Below are 21,761 nucleotides of genomic sequence, written 5' to 3' on the forward strand. Positions count from 1 at the left end.
GCTTGGACACTACTGCACCTCGGTCCCTCCTATTCTCTGCCCATAGTGCAGCGTAGTATAGTCTCCCTTGTGGGCTGTGATACTATGGTCTCATTTCCGTTGCTGGGCTCAGTGTGCAGGTGCTGGATGTTGCTGGTGGCCTGTGATATCCAGGTGGTCAGACTAGATGGGCTTGTTGGCCCTTCTGGCCTTAAACTGTAGGACTCTCTCACAGGCCCTCGGATTATCACACAGTAAAAATAACTTTAAAAAGTTTTTTCATTTCATTAGTAAGTGATGCCAACACTTGTGATCTTGTCATGATATTTGGCTGTGGAGAAAAGCTTGAAAATATGACCCCTAAAGGCTCCAAATCCAGAAGGCAGATGAAAAAAACCCAACATGGATTTTTAAAAAACCTCATGATTTTAGAGCAAATGCAAATCTCTCCTTTTTGGGGGTATGGGGAGGGGCTGCACCATGACTGTTGAATGCTTGCTGAGTAAAACTGACAAAATCACCTTGAACTGCAAAGTGGAAGTTAAAACAAAGGCCTGAATTCTGCAGCGACACCAGTGTAAAGAGCATTCCCTTCTTACTTGGCACTCCTTTGCCTTTCTTTCCTTTCAGCGTGGAATGCCTTCAGAACAGCCTTAGCTGTGCACTGCCTGCGTGTCTTTCTCCCAGCTTAACTAGAGTTAACATGGTATGTTGTGTCTCCCATAATCCTGTTATGTGTGTTTGGGTGCACACGGCTGGCATGTTTCCAACACACACACACTGACTGGCTGAGTATGTGTGTGGGAGAGGAAATCCTCTCTTATTTGAAGATGCTTAAACCATTCAAGATTTTTATAACTCAGATGTCAACGTCTCTCAATTTTATTCAGTTGCCGGAACAAGGTAATGAACCACTTTTCTCTAGGTCTCTATTCAACATTGGCACACACAGGCCAGTTCAGATTCCAGACTATCCGATTTATAGTCATTTCATTATTCATGAATACTCAATTCACTGGAAGCTGCTGAGGATCACACAGAGTTTGACCTGCTGCATAGCAATATAAGGAAAAAGCCCTGAAATGTACATAATATCTCATCCTAAATATAAGTGGTTTATAAAGACAGATATGTTCTGGTCTTCATCAGTTTACATTTTTATAACTAAAAGCACTGTAATCAGGCTTCTTGGGTAAGGCATGAATTTATGGTTCAGGTTGTGATTTTCAAAGGAGTCTTGGAGTATGTCTACACTGCAAAGAAAACCCTGTGGTGCTGAGTCTGAGGGGCTGTGTGGCTAAAAATAGCAGTGTAGACATTCCCACTGGAGTTGGGAGCCTTGGTTCTGAAATCTGATGAGTGGGGAGGGTCTTGGAAGCTAGGGTCCAGCCCAATAGGGAACACCTGCTCAGCTATTTTTAGCCCTGCAGCCTGAGCACTGTGACATTCAGTGCTATGGGTTTTTCTTTGCATTGTAGACATACCCTTAGAGAATTAGGCACCACTGAATTTTTCCACTGGAAACTGGACATGTGACTCCTTTATGCGCCTTTGAAAATCCCTAGCTCAATTCATAATTTCTCTCCAGCTCTCTAAAAATATTCACTGCCATAAACTCTCTGTTCCATAGATACAGAGTACAATATAGCTTGTGTGACAGACACCGAAGCATAAGTGACAGCACAATGTTTCCAGTCAGACTGTGGAGTGAAAAAACCTCATGTTAATAGTTTTCATTGCAATGGGCTATCTTATTTGAGCCAATTTTCCCTTAATTGCACTCTTTCTCCATTTAACTGAGTTTTCTGGACTGCAAATAATATATTGCACGATTCTCAAAATGCTCATTAGGATTGAATCAGGGCCGTCAAATGTTATAAACATTGATTCAGCTTGACACGAACAGGACGGCAGGAGAGAATTTCTACGAAGCAAATTTAGACTACAGACCAATCCAGAGCATACAATTTACAGTGAATCAATAAAAAATAAGGGATTCAGAACCATAATGATTTAATCCTACTATAGAAATATCCCTAACATTTATGCCTTGTTCTTAATGGTAGGTCAGGGATAGGTTTGGGAAAACAGTTTTTCCCAATTCAATCCTAGGGCTTGTCTGCATGAACACTTAGTTTGCATCTCTTGCATCTGAAGAAGTGGGTATTCACCCACGAAAGCTCATGCTGCAAAACGTCTGTTAGTCTATAAGGTGCCACAGGATTCTTTGCTGCTTCTACAGAACCAGACTAACACGGCTACCCCTCTGATACTTAGTTTGCAGCAACCGTGAGTGTAAATCTACCCCATGCACAGTGTGTGTAGATCCTGCTGTTGCTCACTAACAGTTCCTTAGCACCTAGCAGGGTACATTTACACCACAGCTTGCCACAAACTAAGCGTTTGTATTGCTAAGCCCCCAGGCACGGTGCAGATCCATTCATTGTTTTTAAGCAGCTATGACCAGGGCTGGCCCCAGCTATCAGCCACATTAAGTAACTCCCAGGACAATAAAATTTTGGGGCAGTGAAACCCCATCTAGGCGTCACTCCTGAAGCAATCAGTTGTGAGCACCTCGAGAACCAAAATCACCGAGCCAAAGCATTTCAAACTGCACTGAGATCATTCCTAAAGCAACGTGCCCTGAATAAAAACAAAGCTTCTTTTCAAACGGCTTAAATCGTGACAATGTGTTGATCCCTTTCTGTGATCTCTTTTGCTATATAGCCTGCTTGTGTATATGTAAAACCTCAGGGACTCCATGCCTTACAGGGCATGAATCCTCTCCCAAATATTCTAAGGCAGCATTATCACTGCAAAAATCAAATAAAGCTTCAAAATCCACAGAGATGTGGGTCTCATTTACAGAAGGTAGTTTTAAAGAGACAGTTGAAGGAATGCAGGAGGGAGGGGATTTTAATTTCTGACCAGACTTAGCACCTCTTGTGTTTTGTTTTTTAAAAAAAAGCTGATTTCCAATTATAGGAAGCGGGGGGAGGGCGGGAAGAGACATGGTTGTATGACGGTGGCAAACTTCTCAATGCTAACTCCAGCCTGATGGGATGAGAACGGAAACCTGCACGTCTGTGCAACTCAAAGTGACATGAAAAGCCAAAGAGGAATAAAACATTTGGATAAGACAGAAATGAGCATATACTTTACCATCCCCTGGAATGATGCGCAGAGTAACAGTGTTTCCTGCTTCTTTAATTAAGTTGACGATATCGGAATGCGACTTGTTGGTGATGGAACATCCATTAACAGCCAAGATCCGGTCTCCTACTTTCAGCTTGCCACAGCGGTCTGCGGGGCTCCCCTCAATTATCCGACCTATTTTGTGAGGCATGCCCACACATGCATTTCCTGCTTTTGTATTGGTTTTGTTTTTGTTTTTAATTGTTTATATACATGGGACAGCGGTGAAGGGGAAAAGGAGAAAAAGGGTTGAAAGGGGAAAGAGAAGGTTAAGGGTTAATTAATTAATGCATCAAGCAAAAGTTATTAAAGGATAGCATTGCTGCCACTGTTCAAAACATTGGCAATCAACTATACGAGTGCAGAGTGCTTCACCAGAACTGTTACAAGTAGGTGTTTCCTATAGTTAGATAGCTAATCCACCAAAACTCTGACCCGTCATTTGGTTACAAATGGTGGGATTTTGAGAGACTACAACTGCACTCAACAGTCCAAAAATAACCTGACTGAGGTTTTATTTTTGTACTGCAACCTTGAAACTGCTGGTAGAAAACTCAACCTTGCTGCTTGTAGATTACATCAGTCAGCATCTCTCGTCTTTATCTTAGCCAACTGCTGTTCAAGCTTCTGCCAATGTTTTGTTCTTTCTCAATTTAGAAAGATAATCACTCTATGCCTAGTAAGGAGTGTGACTCCCCTTTTAACCACAGAGATCTAGTCTATCAATGCTGCACGGGTAAGCAATAAGGCATTGTTTCTTCCATAGTGAACAAAAGGAAGCACTAGGCAAGGCGCAGGACCACTAGAGATGGGCCAAGCCTGACATACCTGACCTGCTCGATACCACCAACCTCTTCATAACCATTTGTTAACTCTTCCCATTTTATGATCTTAAAGGGCATAGGGCTGTGGGTGGGGAAGGGGGAGGAGAAGGGGGAAATGAGGCACTCCTGATTTAAATAGCTCTAAAACCACAGGCAGAACAATCCAAATATCTAAGAGAGAGACACAGCAAGAGCATTTTGTGAGGAATGCATCACAGAGTCAGAAATGTCTTCCCACCACACACAATCACTTGACCTTGTGAGCACCACTGAAATCAATGTGACTGGAGGATGCTCAACATCTTGTAGAATTGAGGCTACAGGAGACAGAATTCAGGTCAAACCAACCATCTAGCTTCTTGAAACTGCAGACAAGCCCAGACATGCAACACGTGATAAGTGGAGCATGAGATTGTGAGGCATGCAGTGACAACTCTGTATCTGGAATACATTCATCCCCAAAAGGCAGTTCTGTGTATATGCTGTAATCATTTATTTTATTAGTAGTTTTAGAGATATACACTGCTACATAGGTTACAGTACCAAAAAGACCATAAAGAAGAAAGGGCTAAAAAACGGGGATATGACAAGGTGGGAAATGCACGCTGACCACCAGCAGTAAGGATTATTATAAATGGGATGGTATTTCTCAATCGTGAGCAAATTTCTCTCTCATACAGACAATCACTGGACTGCTCATTTCAGTGGATGTTTTGTGGGCATCAAAATCAGAAATTCATTTTCAATCTACCCTATTTACTGATCACAGGTGACTGACCCCAAGCTCAGATGACCAGGGAAGTTTTTGAATCAGTTTGGCCCATCTCTAAAGACCACCCATGTGAGAGGTACAAAAAACTACAGTTACAAGGCAAGCACTGCATAGCTCAGGACAAGCATCTCATGCAGAATATTAGGGAAAAGTTCAGTGTACTCAAAAATTCAAGGAAAAAGTCAAAGGTCAAAACATATCACTGTGAAAACCCTACAGAAATTATAGAACAGCAGCTTTCATTTAGCTAACATTTCTGGTGCAAGTAAACAACTTTTTACATCATGACAAAATTTCTTTACGGAGAAAAAAGCACAGTATATCTCACATCTAATAATGTCTATTTTACCATATATATTTTAAATACTTTCAAGTACATAAAATCTCTCTCCATATTCAGTTTACACTTTAATAGATCATTGTGCTTTGGTATAAAAATATCTAGGCCCAAATTGTATTGAGTATTGAGTTACTGAGGGACGCATGGGGTTGCCCATCCTCCAGGGGATGGACTGTACCAGAGACACTGTCTTCACGACTCTCTTTTTCCCCCTAGAATGTCCACTGTAGCAGCTCTACCAGTGCTAAGAACGACTGCTCTCGAAGGCATGGTAGTTAGAGCACCATCACTATGCTAGTGCTTTCACCAGTGTTAGCAATGGTGGGAAATTTTAGGGAGAAAAGGCTAGTACAGATAAACCCAGTGAGAGGCACTTCTTCTCCATTGCAGGTTGCATAGGCTGGTGCAGTCTACTTGGCCTGGTGTGCCCACCCTGCTACACAGGGTAGTGTGAAAGGAGTAGAGCTACCGCTCTGCCTCCTTTTCCCCTCCTAGTCTTTTTTTGGGGATGTGTCCTGGGAGTGCACATGCAGAGGCTGGTAGTTTCTATACTCCCCTGAGCACAGAAGCCAATATTGCCCCTGGACTCATTCTGGGTATTCATTTCCATCACAGCCTTCCTTCCATGCCTACATCTCCACACAAATGCCATCCCCCATGCTCTGTCATTGCTTTAGTTAATTGTTGTTTCAAAAATACCCCTCTTTAGCTATGCAGAAAGAATTACATCTTCCTGGCAAGAATCAAATGGCTCGGAAGGGGTTCTTCAAAGATGCAGGCAGGTGCACCTACACTGACCCACGTCCCACACTGGGCTCTCAAGAAAGCACAGGTGACCAAATTCATCAAAGCAGCATACAGGACAGAGTCATGTCAGCTGCTCATTTTCCACTATTCAAATGAAGTGTGTGTTTGGGAGAAGGAGGCAGCAGGAGCTTAAGGAGATGAGCTATTTTTTTGATTTTATGGAGACCACTAACATTTTAGCAGTTTCCAGATATCAGCTTGCTCATCCCCCTACGGTGACCCAAGAACATCCCTACAAACCCGAAAGAAAAGCTAATCAGTGTAACAGTTGCTATTTTTAAATGAACTGAATCTCCACTGATAACTGGGGGCAAGATTTCAATCATTCAGTTATTTCCATCCTGCAATATCATGTGCCCCTTCTTCACAGGTTCCCCCTGCTATTTGATGGACAGCACAATCCAACCCTGGGCATGTGGTTAACACACCACTGCAAACTAACCCTGGAGTGCACTCAAGGAGTGCCAGTCATTGGCACTGGTGGTGGGGCTGTTTACAATATCCATCTGTGTTTTTTAATTCACCATTGAGCAAAACCCAGAAGGCAAACACCTACTAATGCTCAGCATTCAATGAAATTATTAATTACACAAATCAAGGCTTGTTCATGAATTTTAAATTATTTAGATCCTAGCTACTCTTGACTGCACCACGGCATTCAAACTCTTGTCTCATTGAAGGTGCTTGGACAATTCCCAGGACTTACCAAAAGTTGTCCCTGCCTCGGGCCTGCTAACTGAGGACACAATCACAAAGCCAAAGCCTTCGTTTTCTCCCCGGCGGATTTCGACGTCGTACGGCTGCACCACTGTGCTGACCACGCCACTTCCCCCGCCCCCGCCACTGCCAATGCCGCTGGTGCTGCCGCTGCCCGAGCTCACAGTGTTTAAGGAGTTCTGGCTTCCCTGCGGGGTCCGCTTTTCCTCCGTCAGGGAAGCTGGCTGGTTGCTGCTGTGGTGTGAAGAGGCTGGAGAAGGGACTTCATTCTCTGCTTTTGGAACTGCAGAAGAAATGCAGGAGTCTCACTGAACTGTCTGCAGAGCACACTGTTTTTAGTATTACAAATGTTCAGTGACAGAAACACATGCCTATGATATATGGCAGAACAGGTCTATTTTACTGTGAGTGGATGACTGGAAATATTTCCTTAATGACTGGGTACAAGGTGTACAATCAGCTGCCGCCACCAGTTTGAAACAAAACTGAAAACACACACGTGTGGCAGGCGTGCAAATGCAGTAGCACAACTAAGGCCTTGTCTTCACAGAGAAGTTGCACTGATTTAGCTAAAGGAATGATGTTGCACTGAGTTAAACCAGTGCAACTTTGTGTGTGTGGATGATCTACACGGTTTTAAATCTGGTTTACATTGGTTCAGCTTGTCCCTGTTAAATACCACCCTGCTGGAGCAATAGATCCAGTAGGGGTCGATTTATGGCATCTAGTGAAGACGTGATAAATCGACCGCCGAGCACTCTTCCGTCGACTCAGGTACTCCACTGGAGTGAGAGGCGCAGGTGGAGTTGACGGGGGAGCGTCAGCAGTTGACTTACCACAGTGAAGACACCGCGGTGAGTAGATCTAAGTACGTTGACTTCAGCTACATTATTCATATAGCTGAAGTTGCATAACTTAGATCGATTCCCCCTCCCCATGCGGTGTAGACCAGGCTTTAGAGTCTTGCGAACACACACTTATTTCCAGTGTGTAATACTGAATAGTAATATTGAAAGAGCACATCTGCCATAGTAAGTGCTTTGTGATGGGATTATCTCACTGTTGCATGTTCGTACAGTGCCTCGTACAACAGAGATGTCATCTAGGCACTACAACAGTACAGATCATGAACAACAGAAGCCATAGGCGGTGTTACAACAAAAGCTAATGATCATTAAACAACATCTTAACAAATAAAGCCAGACAGAAAAATGTGCTTTTGAACATCGTTACCCATCAAGAGACCAAGACAAAGGCACTGGACAAATATTGGATATAAAGGCAAAAATGCAAACATCACCCTATGCAAATCCTAGACTCTAACAATCTCAAATCCTCTCGACCCAAGGGTAAGGGGAGCAGTAGGGAACCAAAAGCTCAGACACAATATAATCTAAATCTTTTTATGCCAGTTTCTAGCCTGGATTTAAAAAATTAAAAAAAAATCCCCACCTCTATAAAACCAATCCTCTATTACAGGATCTACAATGGTAACGTCAAACATCACAGTATTTACTCTAGTGTTGAAGGCTGTTATAGCAAATAATTTATGCTCCACTTGCACTACATTGTTGAAAGTATGAGTTAAGAAATAAGCACATTTCACATTGCCTGCAAGAAGCGCATCTGTGGTTCAACGTATAAGAACAAGGGGCAGTTTTAGAGAGGCTGTGACAGTCTTAACTACTTTTGTGTGTTTATTTCTCAATCTGAAGGTTACTTTGATGCTCCTTTAAGCTTAAAATACCCCACACCCTATTTTTCTGCTGACACCTCAGCTTGAAGGTCTATTTCACATCTTCTCTGTCTAGAAATGGCCCCAGACCAAAATACCAAACGTAACCTCCCTGAAATTTGGGTGCAGATGGAGCAAAATCTCAGTGCTACCAGTCAACAGGAGTGATACATAAATCAACTGTCATTCGGAAGGCTCTTCATCACGAGCTCGCTAGCTGCATTGTCATTTTCTTTGACAACACCACATTTTGACAGATATGCAAGAACAACAAAACAATGTTTTGTTCTTGCCTCTGTTTTTCCCCTCACCCAAGCCATGTTCAGCGGCAGGAATGGTTATATTTTCATCTTGGATCAATTTGGGAACACCCTAGCTTTTGAATATGGTGCTTACAAAATGAAAAAAGAGAGAAGAGTTTCAAACAGCTCTACTTTGCATCCGTCTTCAACGGTCTCTCAAGGACAGAACTGAAGGGATGTGCTTAGAGGAAACATGGTCCAAGGGCAAGGGAACTGGGCCTCTGGAGACCTGTATGGCAGTCCTGCGTGACCCTGATCAACTGATTTTCCCTCTCTGTACCTCTGTCCCTCCACTCTGCCCCCTTCTGTCTTGTCTATTTAGATTGTAAGTTCCTCAAGGCAGGGACAGTCTCTTACTGGGTGTCAGCATCATGAAGCTACCAAAATATACCTCTACCCCGATATAACGCGACCCGAGAGAACACGAATTCGGATATAACGCGGTAAAGCAGCACTCCGGGGGGGTAGGGGGCGGGGCGGGGCTGCGCACTCTGGTGGATCAAAGCAAGTTTGATATAACGCGGTTTCACCTATAACGCGGTAAGATTTTTTGGCTCCTGAGGACAGCATTATATTGGGGTAGAGGTACACATAAGTAATGACAACAACAACAACGATTCGTGTTAGTGAACGGCTTTAACAGGAACCTGAACAAGGACTGAAGAGGCCCAGGCTGCTTACAAACAGAGAATCTTGATTCATGTTTAACCAGAAAGAAACCTATTTTTAAACCACATTTTAACAGCCAAAATATAAAATAAAATAAAAATCAACCCAAAGGGTGAAATAATATCTGCGTCCATATCGGTAGTCCCATTTTTGCAAGACTATTATGAGAAGGAGCTTTTGATCGTTAGCAAGCAGATCACAGGACACAGATTGAAAATAATAAGAGCTGTGCCCATCCGGTCACATGGCAACATACCTGTGTATACCACTTTGCGCCTTACAGTTAGATTGACATGACCTTGCTTGGCAGCCTGTTGCATAAGCTGGACTACAAGCTGGTGAGATTTTCCGACAACAGGTGTTCCGTCCACACAGATCAGTTCATCTCCAGATCTCAGACGACCGTCGGCATCAGCAGCGCCTACTGGTACAATGTGACCAATGTAAATCTGATGAATTAAAAAAAAAATGAGAGAGAGAGAGAGAGATGTTGAATGAGCATGTACCCACCCATCAGACAGACAGCTGGAAATCACAGGAGAGCGGTAATGAGATTTGGAGCCTCGGTCTGAGTGTGACCCAAATCAACAGCATCGAAAGACAGTAACATGTGTCAGGTGTTCTGTACAGTAGCCTCTAGTAAGTAACAGTCCAGGTGTTAGTAGACACCTATCCACGTCATGAAATCACCATAAAAACTACTGGCATATTCTGTTTCTACTATTACTGTACCATAACTTTGTATCAGATCCCTCAACCTCTACTGATAACGCACTATGAGAGAAATGCTTTATAAAAATGCTCTATAATACAATAGAAAGATGATGAATAGTATGGTCAGTCCTGCCAGGAAAGCCAAGAGGTGAACTGAGACTGAATTATCCTCTGACCTCTCCCTGGAGTCCTGGAGTCTGAGTCCTCTCTCATGCACACCAATTTCAGTTTAGCCCTACTGAGCTCACAGAGAGTTATTCCACATTTACTGTGGCATGAGAGAAAAATCATGCTCCACAAATGGGCATAAATGTGACAGGACAGAATAAAGAAATTTATATTGCCACTTTCTAAGTGTGACCTGCTCAGTGAATAGACCAGAGCATTAGGTGCTCTTAGTCTGGTACCTTTCACGGGTACTAGATTCATGTTTAAGAGGCCCAGCAAATGTGTGTGTTTGCGAGTGCGGGAAGACTGCTCAAAATTCAAATACAACAATAACAGAAACCATATTGGAAGATCTCTCTCGATCAAGGTGCATGGGGGTGGGTGGATAAATCTAGAGGTTTGGTTTGGCCTGGAATACAGATAAGGACCAACAGTGAAGTTCAGAGCTCCCCTCAAATTTTAGGGGTGTTTGGATGTGTGGTGTTAGCTTAGGCCCATCTCTCATTTTAACAGAGATGCTGTTTGCACAGCACTGCATGTGTTTTTGCAGTGATTCTGGGAGGTAACACTGGTTAACATAAATCCACTTTTTAAAAAGCACTTACAGGTTCTCCAGGCTCATTTCCACCTAGAATCCTAAACCCAAAGCCCGTTTCCTTTCGCCATAGAAAGATATCCTGTTCTTGATAATCTGGAACTGAAGGAAAAGAAGGAAAGGAAATTATTGTTACTTCTAATAAGAAAAGCACAGATTTACACCAAGTCCCCCCGAGACCTCTCAATTTTGTACTACTAGAAGTGATGACACTTTGAGATAGAAGATGCACTAACAGCCCAGTTGCGCCTTCCTCACTCACAGGGAATAGCACCCTATTACATATGCTGTCCCATTGACAGCTCATGTGGTCAGATATAGCTCACCATGAGTAAGAATGGCACAAGTGGGCTTTGCAAGGCAAAACAGATTGGAGCCACTTTGCAACGATGAACTAAACAATGATCTATAGTACCTGCATCACCGTGAGCCTTTGGATGAAAGCAAATTCATTCCAAAAGAGTTCCCCAATCAATGCTCAAATTACACACCTATGGAACTTGATCCAACTTGTGGGTCTTTCTCCCTCAGCCTCCTTCTCTTGGTCTGACTGCAGGAGGTGGTGATTAGGCCTGCTGTATTTATTAGCTGTGCTGCTCTGGCACTCATGCTTTTTAACGAGGCTCCGTGTTTGGGAACATCCAATCAGTTGTTTCCAGACTTCAATGTATAACTAAAAACGTTCATAGGTTTAATTTGTAAATTACTGCTAGGAATCTGAGGGTTTCTATTTTAATAGCAGGCAGCCAATTGTGAATCACTGTTTGCTTAGCATTGTGATATTAGAACTCATTAATATGACAATCAGTAATAAATCCCAGACTCTTTTACAAATCATTGGTAAATACACTTCTGTCACTGCTAAGCGATTATCTACAATAGATACCATTAGCAACATGATACCATTGCTTTTGTTTTTGTAAGAGAAAAAAGAAACAAGAGGTCTGTATTATGACTTCTGCAGTCATAATTATCTTTTCTACAGCATAGTTTCTTACCTGATCTGATCTGCTGACAATGCTTTAAATAACCTGGGGTCATATCCTCAGTTGGTGTACATCAGAAAAGTAAGGTAGCTGATTTACCAGCAGCTACAGATGTGACCCTCTATATTTAAAATGATATAAAACTGTAAACCAGACAAAGACAGCTGGAAATGCAGAAGAAGCCAACTATGACTACTCATGAGTATGGAAAACCACTGACACTTCTACAATGAATATTACATACACTGAAGTAGTAACCTTGAAGTGCAGTTGAACAAAGATGCTTTATATTAAGTTATTCATGCTTTCTTCCTTCTTTTTGATTTAAATGTGAAATTAATTGCTATCATTAAATGATATCAGAAGACAACTTCAGGTTCATTTAATATTTATTGGTTAGTAACTATAACATAGATTAATTTCGTAATATACTCCTGCTAATTTATAATAGTATTATTCCTTTATAGACCAACTGTCTATATCTTTAGTAAAGAAATCACTTTCAATTTTCCTCTTTTGAGCTATTCAACTTTATTGCTACAAAAATGATTCATTTTGTTAACAATCTATAATTATACCTAATATATAATTAATTGTATAAATACATACATGTATGCAGGATGCACTTTTATAATCAAACTAAAGCTGGATTCAATATCTAAGAGGAGGGGAACCATTTGTTGTCTTCATTTAGGGCCTTGGCCAAAGCCTCTTGAAGTCAATGAGAATCTTTTCCTTGGCTTCAGTAGGGTTTGGGTTGGGCTCTTACTGCATTTTATGCTGTCTGTATCTGTTGTACAAAAAGGGTTGGTTCTAATCAAATGGTGTTTTTTTGCTTTGGCTTCAGATTACCTATAATATTATCTCTTTCAAAGACTCAACAATAAATTTAAAATGTAATATGACTGGAAGAGTGGAAATGAAATGAACAGGTGAACGTAAGTCATAGGCGTGTGATTTGACATGTCCATTCACACCATTTTACAGCCAATGATTTCTACACCTTTTTACACAATATTGTCTCATTTTAGCTGCTTTGTGGTAATAAATTAAGCTTTAGGCCTGGATGTATTATCTCACTCTAAGTTATAACCTAATTTTCCTGTAAATATAATTACAGAATAATAAGGCTACAAACATGCTGGAAGTCAGTTATTTTGATTAGTTAAGAATAGCTGGCTGAGGCTATTTGCTCTATGAAGGACATTTTGTATAACAACAGAATTTAGACAATAAATTAATTGGTGTTTGTCACTGTCTTTGTTAGTCCAGGCATGAAAAACACAGACACATACGAAAGGTTCTCTCCAATGTTTCTCAAGCTTTTTGGCAGAGATTGGCCAAGCCAATTAGAGTGCATGCCCTGCCTGTCAGAAACAAAATGGCTTCCACAGAGATCTTCAGCACAGGCCCATTTTCTCAGCATCTCTTAATATGTTCACATTTATCAACCTACAGTGTCACCAACTGTTGCCTTATGTTCCTCGTTCAGATAGAATCTACTCTATTAATGGTCAGCATGGGTAATGCAAGGCTGGGCTTTAACTAGAGCTTCACATCAGAGCAGGGCCGCCCAGAGGATTCGGGGGGCCTGGGGGTCTTTGGCGGCGGGGGGCCCTTCCGTTCCGGGACCCACCGCCGAAGTGCCCCGAAGACCCGCGGCGCCCCCCCCCACCGCTGAATTACCGCTGAAGCGGGACCCGCCGCCGAAGTGCAGCCCGGTCTTCCGCAGTAATTCGGCGGCGGGGGGCCCCCACCGCGGGTCTTCGGGGCACTTCGGCGGCGGGTCCCGGAACGGAAGGGCCCCCCGCCGCCGAATTACTGCGGAAGACCGAGCTGAACTTCGGCGGCGGGTCCCGCTTCGGCGGTAATTCGCCAGTGGGGGATCCTTCTGCCCCGGAGCGGAAGGACCCCCCGCCAGCGAAGACCGGGAGCGGAAGAAGCTCCTGGGCCCAGCCCCGCAAGAGTTTTCCGGGCACCCAGGAGCAAGTGAAGGACCCCGCTCCAGGGGCCCCAAAAAACTCTCGTGGGGGCCCCTGTGGGGCTCGGGGTCCGGGGCAAATTGCCCCTCTTGCCCCCCCCCCTCTGAGCGGCCCTGCATCAGAGCAGTGAAACATTGAGTCTAAAACTGAAGTGTATCTAGCACATTTCCATAATGCAGTCAGTGTGACAGATCTTAAAGGACCAAAGGAAGATGAAACAACACACACACACACACACACACACACGATGGAGACAAAAGAAACAGAACTCCTTTTACAGCTTCTGGCATCAGCTTGCCAATTAGATTTTTTACTGGCATAGTCCAGTCAGCTAACAAAAAAACTGTCCATTTTGTATGCTTAATATATCGTACTTAATGTATGACTTTAACACACAGTATAATTGTGTTTTGGAGAATGAACCCCAGTCCTCCCCTTACGGTTTATGAGAAACCATTTTCCTTACAAATTAAAACAAAACCAAATGCTTCTTTGGGCCTTTGACTCTTAAATTGTAACAATGAGGACTGGCGGGATGCATTTGTGAGGCTTCTGCCTCACAGCCCTGCCTTCATTCCTCAGTGTGTTTCTAAAGAAGTGACCTTAGCATTAGCTCAGATGGCTAAAGTCTCCTTTTAAGGGTAACCATTTTGAGTAACACTGAAAAAGTTGTAAAAAGAGTTGTGTAGGGATTATGAGAAGGAATTGAACCAGCAGCTTAGAGTGACTCCATTCAGCCAACGAAACATGGCAGGGTAGGTGCATGGAGCACAACCAGAGAGTGTGTGGTTTTAACACAAATATCTAAGAACTGCTGCTTGCCAATGGAGAGCCATCGCCTCCCTTGGTGATGAGTTGTTCCCAAGCACAGAGTAGCAAGAACACCAAACAAGAAGAAAGACAAGACACAAATAAAGTTCTCAGCTCATCCTTACATTCTCCAAAATTCGTGGAATTGATTTCTCTCTCTCTCTCACCCTTGCTCAGTCCAGTTGCAGGCGAAGGTGACATAGCTGCAATATTAATTTTTACAATTTTGCAAAGCTTAATGTATCCCCTTTCTTGTTAAATTCATTTTAATTTACTTTTGACTGATATGGATTCAGTTAGGCTTTCACATGTATTATTGCAAAGGTCATAGCTGCTATGGATTAAAGCAGAACCTGCTGGTCTATTGAATTTGATATATCTGAATACTAGTTTTTGTCACAGTGTACACATCTGTCTGGAAATACTTTAAAAACAGATTTTTACAAAACACCTTTACAGCTCACATAACACAATGTCCACTGTCATGAGACAGCTCCTGTATTCAATTTCTACAGGCTATAAATCTAATCTCCAGCATTAGAAGAGACTATAAACATATAAAAATGAACACTGAAAAAATTTTCATACACTGGTGCTTTATTAGAGTTCATTTTAATTAAGTGTTACTCTGTAACCTCTAACCTTACCCGTTGGGTAAAAATCTATTGCCCATTGCAACAACAACTTAAATAAAATGAGGAACATGCAAATACACCTGGCAGAATCAGTTGGATTATCTAGAAGTCAACACCCTTAGTATTGATGATGTACTCGGCTAGGCACAAAAGATTTAAGGCCCTGATTCAGCAAGGTGACTTAAGTATATACCTAACTTTCAATACATAAGTAATCCCATTGAAGCCAATAGGACTATTGCAGTGTTGAAAACTACTGTGATTTGATGCCAATCTCATGACACTTTATATTCTTCTTAAAGCCCCAGCTTTAAGAAGTGATTACATTATAATCTCAGAGTTTTTTTCCATTAATTTTCTAGTGCTCCTGGTGAAGGAAAATAGCTTGAAAAAAGACCTGGGTGCTTCCTCAAACCAGAAGACAGACAAAAAGAACCCAAAAGATACTGTTTATTTTAAAAAACAAAACCCAAAACACTTGTGACTTTAGAATGGCTTGGGGTTGGCAAGAATACTGCTACTCATGTGCTTGAAGTCAGTCAAGTGCTTCAGTACCTTGCTATCAAGGGACTACGTTTGTGACAGACCCTTAGCAAAGTGCACCCACAAATCAGCTTTGTAAATAGATCTTCTCTGCACCCGTTTCTGTTCACACAGCATGCTGTAAATATTAAGATCCTTTTAAACAAGACATTCTCTAAGGGTATGGGCACATCTGTGTGTCCAAGTGTATGAATGTAACTGTTTGTTTCATATTAATATAATGACAGAGAACATAGCCCTACAGAAGGCCCTTTTATAGACTATTGTCTTTAAAGCCAGTCTGATCAGAAGACAGTTGGCAATTTCCTGATTGTATTGTTTTATAGCGGGGTAGCTAATACTTTTTTATTCTATTTAATTGCTGCCGAGTGAATGCTACCTACTATGTCGGCTTTGTTTTTTCTTTTTAATCAGATTTCGAAAAAAAATTATACATTATGTGCATGAAAACAAAATTCAACTACTAACGATAAGTAGAATATTTTAAAAGCTTTAAGATTATTCTATAGTGCTCTCCTTTACTTTTAATTAAACGTTTAAGCCCTTCAAAGAGATTCATTAACACATCTGCAATTCAGATTAATTAATTTTGCCACTGCTGTTTTGACAGATGGCCATATGTACGATATGGTATTTTGCAAAGCAATCAGGCCACATGAGAAAAATGTGACAACAGATTGTGCTAATCTTCAAGGAAGTTTAATAATAAATTGAAATATAAAAAGCATATTATAAAAATATATTTTCAATAAAAGGGCGTAAGATGTTAGAATTGTGACACTGATAACCCTTCAATTACTCCTCCTTCCATTGAGTGCTCTCTACCCATATAATTTCTGGATCTTGGAAAGGATCCATTTTTCAAACTCAAGGTACATTCTCCCCTCAGATACACACACAACTTCCTTTAGCAATAATGAGTTTTAATCATAGAGGAGATCACACTGCTAAAACTTAGCAAAAGTAAGTGATAAATTATTACCACCACTAAATGATCTGGTTTCAGGACTCACTCCTTCACTCTCCATTCTTTAAGGGTTTGATCCTCCAAAGTTAGGGTGACCAGATAGCATATGTGAAAAATCGGGACGGGGGTGGGGGGTAATAGGTGCCTTTATAAGAAAAAGCCCTGAATATCAGGACTGTCCCTATAAAATCGGGACATCTGGTCACCCTGTCCAAAGTGCCCTGTCTTTGGGCCATGATGCAACGAAGCACTTAAGCTCAGCCTTAACTTCAAGCATATGAATAGTCCCATTGGCTTTAATATCTGAAGTTAAGCTTTGTTGAATTAGGAGCAGAGCACTCATCACCCATATCCAGGGTCAGTGAGAGTAAAGTGGGCTTCACATAAGAACATTAGTTCATATATGTATTAAATAGAGTCGCAGTTCCCTGCAACTAATTAAGTTCCAAGGAACTAATTAAGATTCTTAATTAGTCACCTTGGGCTGACTGGATTATTTTATGTACGTAACTGAGTATTTCTATGGCTCTCCTTACCATAGTATCCGAGTGTCTCATGAAGCCATCAGGATGAGTGTTTGTGACAAACAGAGAAGCTTAAGGACGGAAGCTGGAAGGGCATGATGGGGGGACAGGAGGCCGCGTGTACAGAAAGGACTCTCAGAAGGAAGAAAGGGGGAAAAAGAGAATTTGAGAACAAACAAGGAGGGAACCTCAGAAACAAGCTGATGGAGAGAGTTGAGGACTGGCCTCTGAAAGGCTTGTGTTGTCCCCTCCTGTTACACAGATGGAAGAACAAACTGGGAACTGCCCACGGCCATGCTGGAATGAGCGAATGAATGAGGGTAGCATTCCTTGCATCCATTTGCAGGTGGACAGGGAGGGGCAGGGTACTTACCCTGCTTGGCCTCAGATTTCAGCCTGGAGGCAGGTGTTAATGCTGCTGAGCTAATACTAATGACTAATTAGTATGAGGTCCACAGTTAATGACAACTTATGTAAACAGCTGCAGGGGGCCAAAGACAATGACAGCACAGTTCCGAATGCAGCCATGCTGCAGGGAGACCAGGGAAGCTAATGCAGCCATGTTAGGCTGGCTAGTGTCCCTACAAGGTGGCTTCTACCTCTGCCATTCTGGCAGGGTGGCCCTGCCGGATTGGAAAACCACCTGACCCCTCCTTCCTAATGATCTCTTGAATACTCATTGAGGTAATTTCAATCACTGTTCAAGTGGGCCAAGAAGAGGACTATCTGGCCCAAGGAAAGAACCAGGCCTGCAGAACCAGAAAAACTATGTCAGAGCCTTAGAAGGGAAAGAGAGAAAGACACAGAAGCACAAACGCACGAAGACACATTGCTGAGGCATCCAATCCAGAGAGATATTTCTGCAGCCAAGAAACCTGTCGCTCATGATTTGTTTTTTGGGTTTTTTTTTTCCATGCCATAAGATTTAAAAATGATTCAATTGGTTGGAAAAACCAACCCAACTGCTGTACGTTCTGGGGTAATGTATATATTATATTGTCCGTATAAACTTACATTTAGCATGGTATGAAGATTTTGTGCAAGAAGATCATCCTTTACGTAAATAAAAACAAAATCTAGAATGTGCTCCTTTGGCACAAACTGTTTCAAGCTCTCTTGTCCCTAATTAAAAGAATAATATTCTCTGAAAGTACACCTACTATGCTTCAAATGTTGCTCTGAGAAGTTTTTAGAGGTTCTTCTCTCTTAGGCATTGTGATTAAAATGAAGCAAACATGTTTATTTTCACTGCAGAGAAGTAACCAACTGAAACCAATTTTATACTCTTGGAGCGGAGTCAAACCCTGCTCAACGATTAGCCGAGTGCATGTATTAATAATTAAAATAAATGCACTCACTGCACGCATTTGGTTTTGTGTATTGTTAGGGTAGTATATGCTGGTAAAGACAGAACAGTTCAGCAGTATTCCCGCCTACCAGGAGTGAGATGGAAATGCATTTCACCTGAGTTTTGGCAAACAATTTTTTCTTTCACTGACTGTAGCTCCCTTTTATAGTAACTGTTGACCTGTGACCCCTGACCTGATCCTACCAAGGGTATAAAATAAGCTTACTCATATGTATGTGTGTGTGTGTGTGTGTAATTTGCTGTGAGTAATGCTAATATAGTTGAAATGCAAGTAGGAAAACATACAAAAAAATATTAACATTAAGATAGGCTTGGCATCAGGCTGAGGCCTAGCAGGTATAGGTTTGTTAGCATAGGAGGCATAAGTCTTAAGCATAATTAAGTGACCTACGGTAAAAGCAATAAGAGTTTTTCTCATAAACAAGTTTCAGAGGGGGAGCTGTGCTAGTCTGTATCAGCAAAAACAACGAGGAGTCCTTGTGGCACCTTAGAGACTAACAAATTTATTTTGAAATGGACCATCTTGTTTACATTGGCCTCTTTAGCACTACAAAAATGATTTCTACCCCTTCTTGTCAACTATTGAGAATAGCCCACGTCCACCTTAATTGAATTGGCCTCATTAGCACTGACCCCCCACTTGGTAAGGCAATTCCCATCTTTTCATATGCTGTGTATTTATACCTCCCTACTGTATGTTCCACTCCATGCATCTGATGAAGTGGGTTTTAGCCCACAAAAGTTTATGCCCAAATAAATTTGTTAGTCTCTAAGGTGCCACAAGGGCTCCTCCTTGTTTTTGTCAAAAACAAGTTAATCGGAGGGAACAAAATAATGAAATCTTCATAGAATTTGGGGTGGAGGTGTTAAGCAACATGTACCTGTGCGGCTAACCAGGTTGAGGCATTGGAATTATTCACAAATGCATTGATACAAATAGCTATGTCAATAATCAGACCACCAGTTATGATCCCTTGGAAGGCCCCATACAGGCAAAAGACAAAGGCTTAATTACATACAGTAACAGATACGTTAATGTGTAAAAAATGTGTATCAACATTGATGCATGTATGTTTTCTGGAATTACATAATAGGCAACAGCCAAAACTGTCACTGCCACTGATGGTGACCTGCCCTGGCTCTGTTTTCCTGTCCATGATGTGCATATGTCAACTCTGTGGATCGCTTTGCCCTTTACTTCTATTTAATGCTCTGTATTTTTCATTTGCGGATGGTTTTGGTTCTTGATTAAGATTTTTAGGTCTCTGTGTGTACCCAACCAATCTTGAACTCAACCTGAATAAAATTTTCTTAAGTAGTCGTCAGAATGATAAACCTGTTATTTGTAAAACAGTAATTTGAATTGGTCTAAGCTACATAACCAAGCAGCATTAACTTGCTCTGAGAACTTTGAGATATTTTCAGCGGCAGTTGGGCAACTAAGTCTGCTTCACGTCTTTGAAAGTCTCTTTAATGCCTGATTTGAAAATAAATAAAAAAGGGATGAAAAGAAGGCCCTCAATACTTAAAATATTGTAACTTCATTTACATGTAATCAATTTAACCAACTGAAAGCCCTATATTTTCAATAACAATTTAAGAGATTCAATTCCTATATATGAAAATCATAAAGAGTGGCTGCCAGAACTGTAGCCTTAGCAACCACACCTGTTCAATACTCACGTCGGCTTTCATACATGCTCCTGGACTGGGCCCAGATTTTGAATGGATCTGGCTTCTTCTGTCCAGAGTTGTCCGGCTGCTCCACAGCTGGTGCTTCAGTGGCAGGGTAGTCGGGAAGCACCTGAGTGGTATGGATGGGTGAAGCCGTGTGCGTGCTGCGGTGGCTAGAGGCGCTATGCTGGGAACTGTTTTGGCTGTCTTTCCTTTCAAGTGGTTGCTGGACATAAGAAAGCAAGTGGAAAGAGAAAGAAAAGAAGGTTATTGGTCTCTGAGTGGGTGTTTTCCGTCATTCTTTCCCCCCTTCTTTGTTCACTGTTTCTGCATGCATACAAATATATACATCACATTTTGGTGGCCATCATTTCCAGTTAATGCTGAGTGCAGAAAACTTCCCTGAGACACACTTTGACAGACAGACTGGCAGAAGTAGTATGTAAAATGGAAAGAGATTAATCACAAAAATCATCCAGCCTTCTATGTCTCACCACAAAACAATTCAAAATTTCATTATAGGATACTAGTTTCAATATCTTTTTCCCCCTCTGTGTTAAACTACAAATATCTGTATTCAGATAACTTTAAGGGTTTAACATAAACCCACAAAAGCAAGGACAAAAAATATCAGTACTCAGACTGAAAAGCCATTCTTAACTGCATTACAGACCTGGATATGCGAAATCACACCTCATTCACAGATCTTTGAAATCCTCAAGTCATAAAGAGTTGGTTGGAAACAGAGTTCAAAGCAATTAAGATGCAAGACTTGAACCTCATAGCATTACATTCGATCCTTAACATTACCTAAAAATATTTACTTGCAATTTAATTTCCTTGTTTTAAGCAAGTATATTAAAACAAAGAAAAATGTTTCTACTTAAATTCAAGGCTCATTCTACCCAGCATGTCAAAAGACCTGTCTTGTCAATATTTAGCTACATTGAGTACGTTGTTCTTAACTCACATTCACATAATTGGCTACAATAATGTATGCAAATTAACAAGAGTCACATTTGCATTGCAAGAATTCATGCTACTAAATATGCAGTAAAAATGTTTTGGAAAAGTTACCAAGAATGGACAGTAAATATGTTTAAAACAATGCTCACTGTATTCTCTTGTTTCCACATTACAAAGGGCCTTGTTGCTATTAATTGATTGGCAAATGTCAAATCCCACATTAAAAAGTAAAGCCAATTTTCACTTTTAAGTCTGTGAAAGGTTAATTCCTATTTATGTTAATTCCTATGAAAGGTTTCACCAGAGAGATCAAAGACGAAAAGGCCATGGGAACCGAACTATATTCTCGTCTAGAAGTGCAACTTTAAAGCACATTGGTGCACCAATGTAGGAAACATGCAATGCCATTGTCTGTCTTGTATGCTTTGTTTATAGCTAACCAGACTCCTTCAATTTCTAATGCTATTTATCTGGTTTCTCTTCTAGGA

The 21,761-nt window shown here is 41.4% G+C and overlaps 1 protein-coding gene across 36 annotated transcripts in view; it reads right to left on the minus strand.

The window, feature by feature from the left end:
* Positions 1-21,761, minus strand: part of MAGI1 (membrane associated guanylate kinase, WW and PDZ domain containing 1) — a 495,477-nt gene that overhangs the window by 14,859 nt on the left and 458,857 nt on the right. For 17 of the 36 annotated variants that reach the window (XM_045023728.1, XM_045023723.1, XM_045023727.1 and 14 more), the window contains 6 exons: positions 20,317-20,533; positions 14,721-14,798; positions 10,828-10,919; positions 9,597-9,789; positions 6,624-6,917; positions 3,142-3,345 (listed from right to left, as the gene is read on the minus strand). In XM_045023728.1, coding sequence (XP_044879663.1) covers positions 3,142-3,345; positions 6,624-6,917; positions 9,597-9,789; positions 10,828-10,919; positions 14,721-14,798; positions 20,317-20,533 — 1,078 coding nt within the window. The remainder of the gene's footprint in view (positions 1-3,141; positions 3,346-6,623; positions 6,918-9,596; positions 9,790-10,827; positions 10,920-14,720; positions 14,799-20,316; positions 20,534-21,761) is intronic. The other 19 variants (XM_045023748.1, XM_045023750.1, XM_045023747.1 and 16 more) reach the window with 5 other exon arrangements.

This window comes from Mauremys mutica, chromosome 7 (assembly GCF_020497125.1).
Source record: "Mauremys mutica isolate MM-2020 ecotype Southern chromosome 7, ASM2049712v1, whole genome shotgun sequence".
Classification (NCBI taxonomy): Eukaryota; Metazoa; Chordata; order Testudines; family Geoemydidae; genus Mauremys; species Mauremys mutica.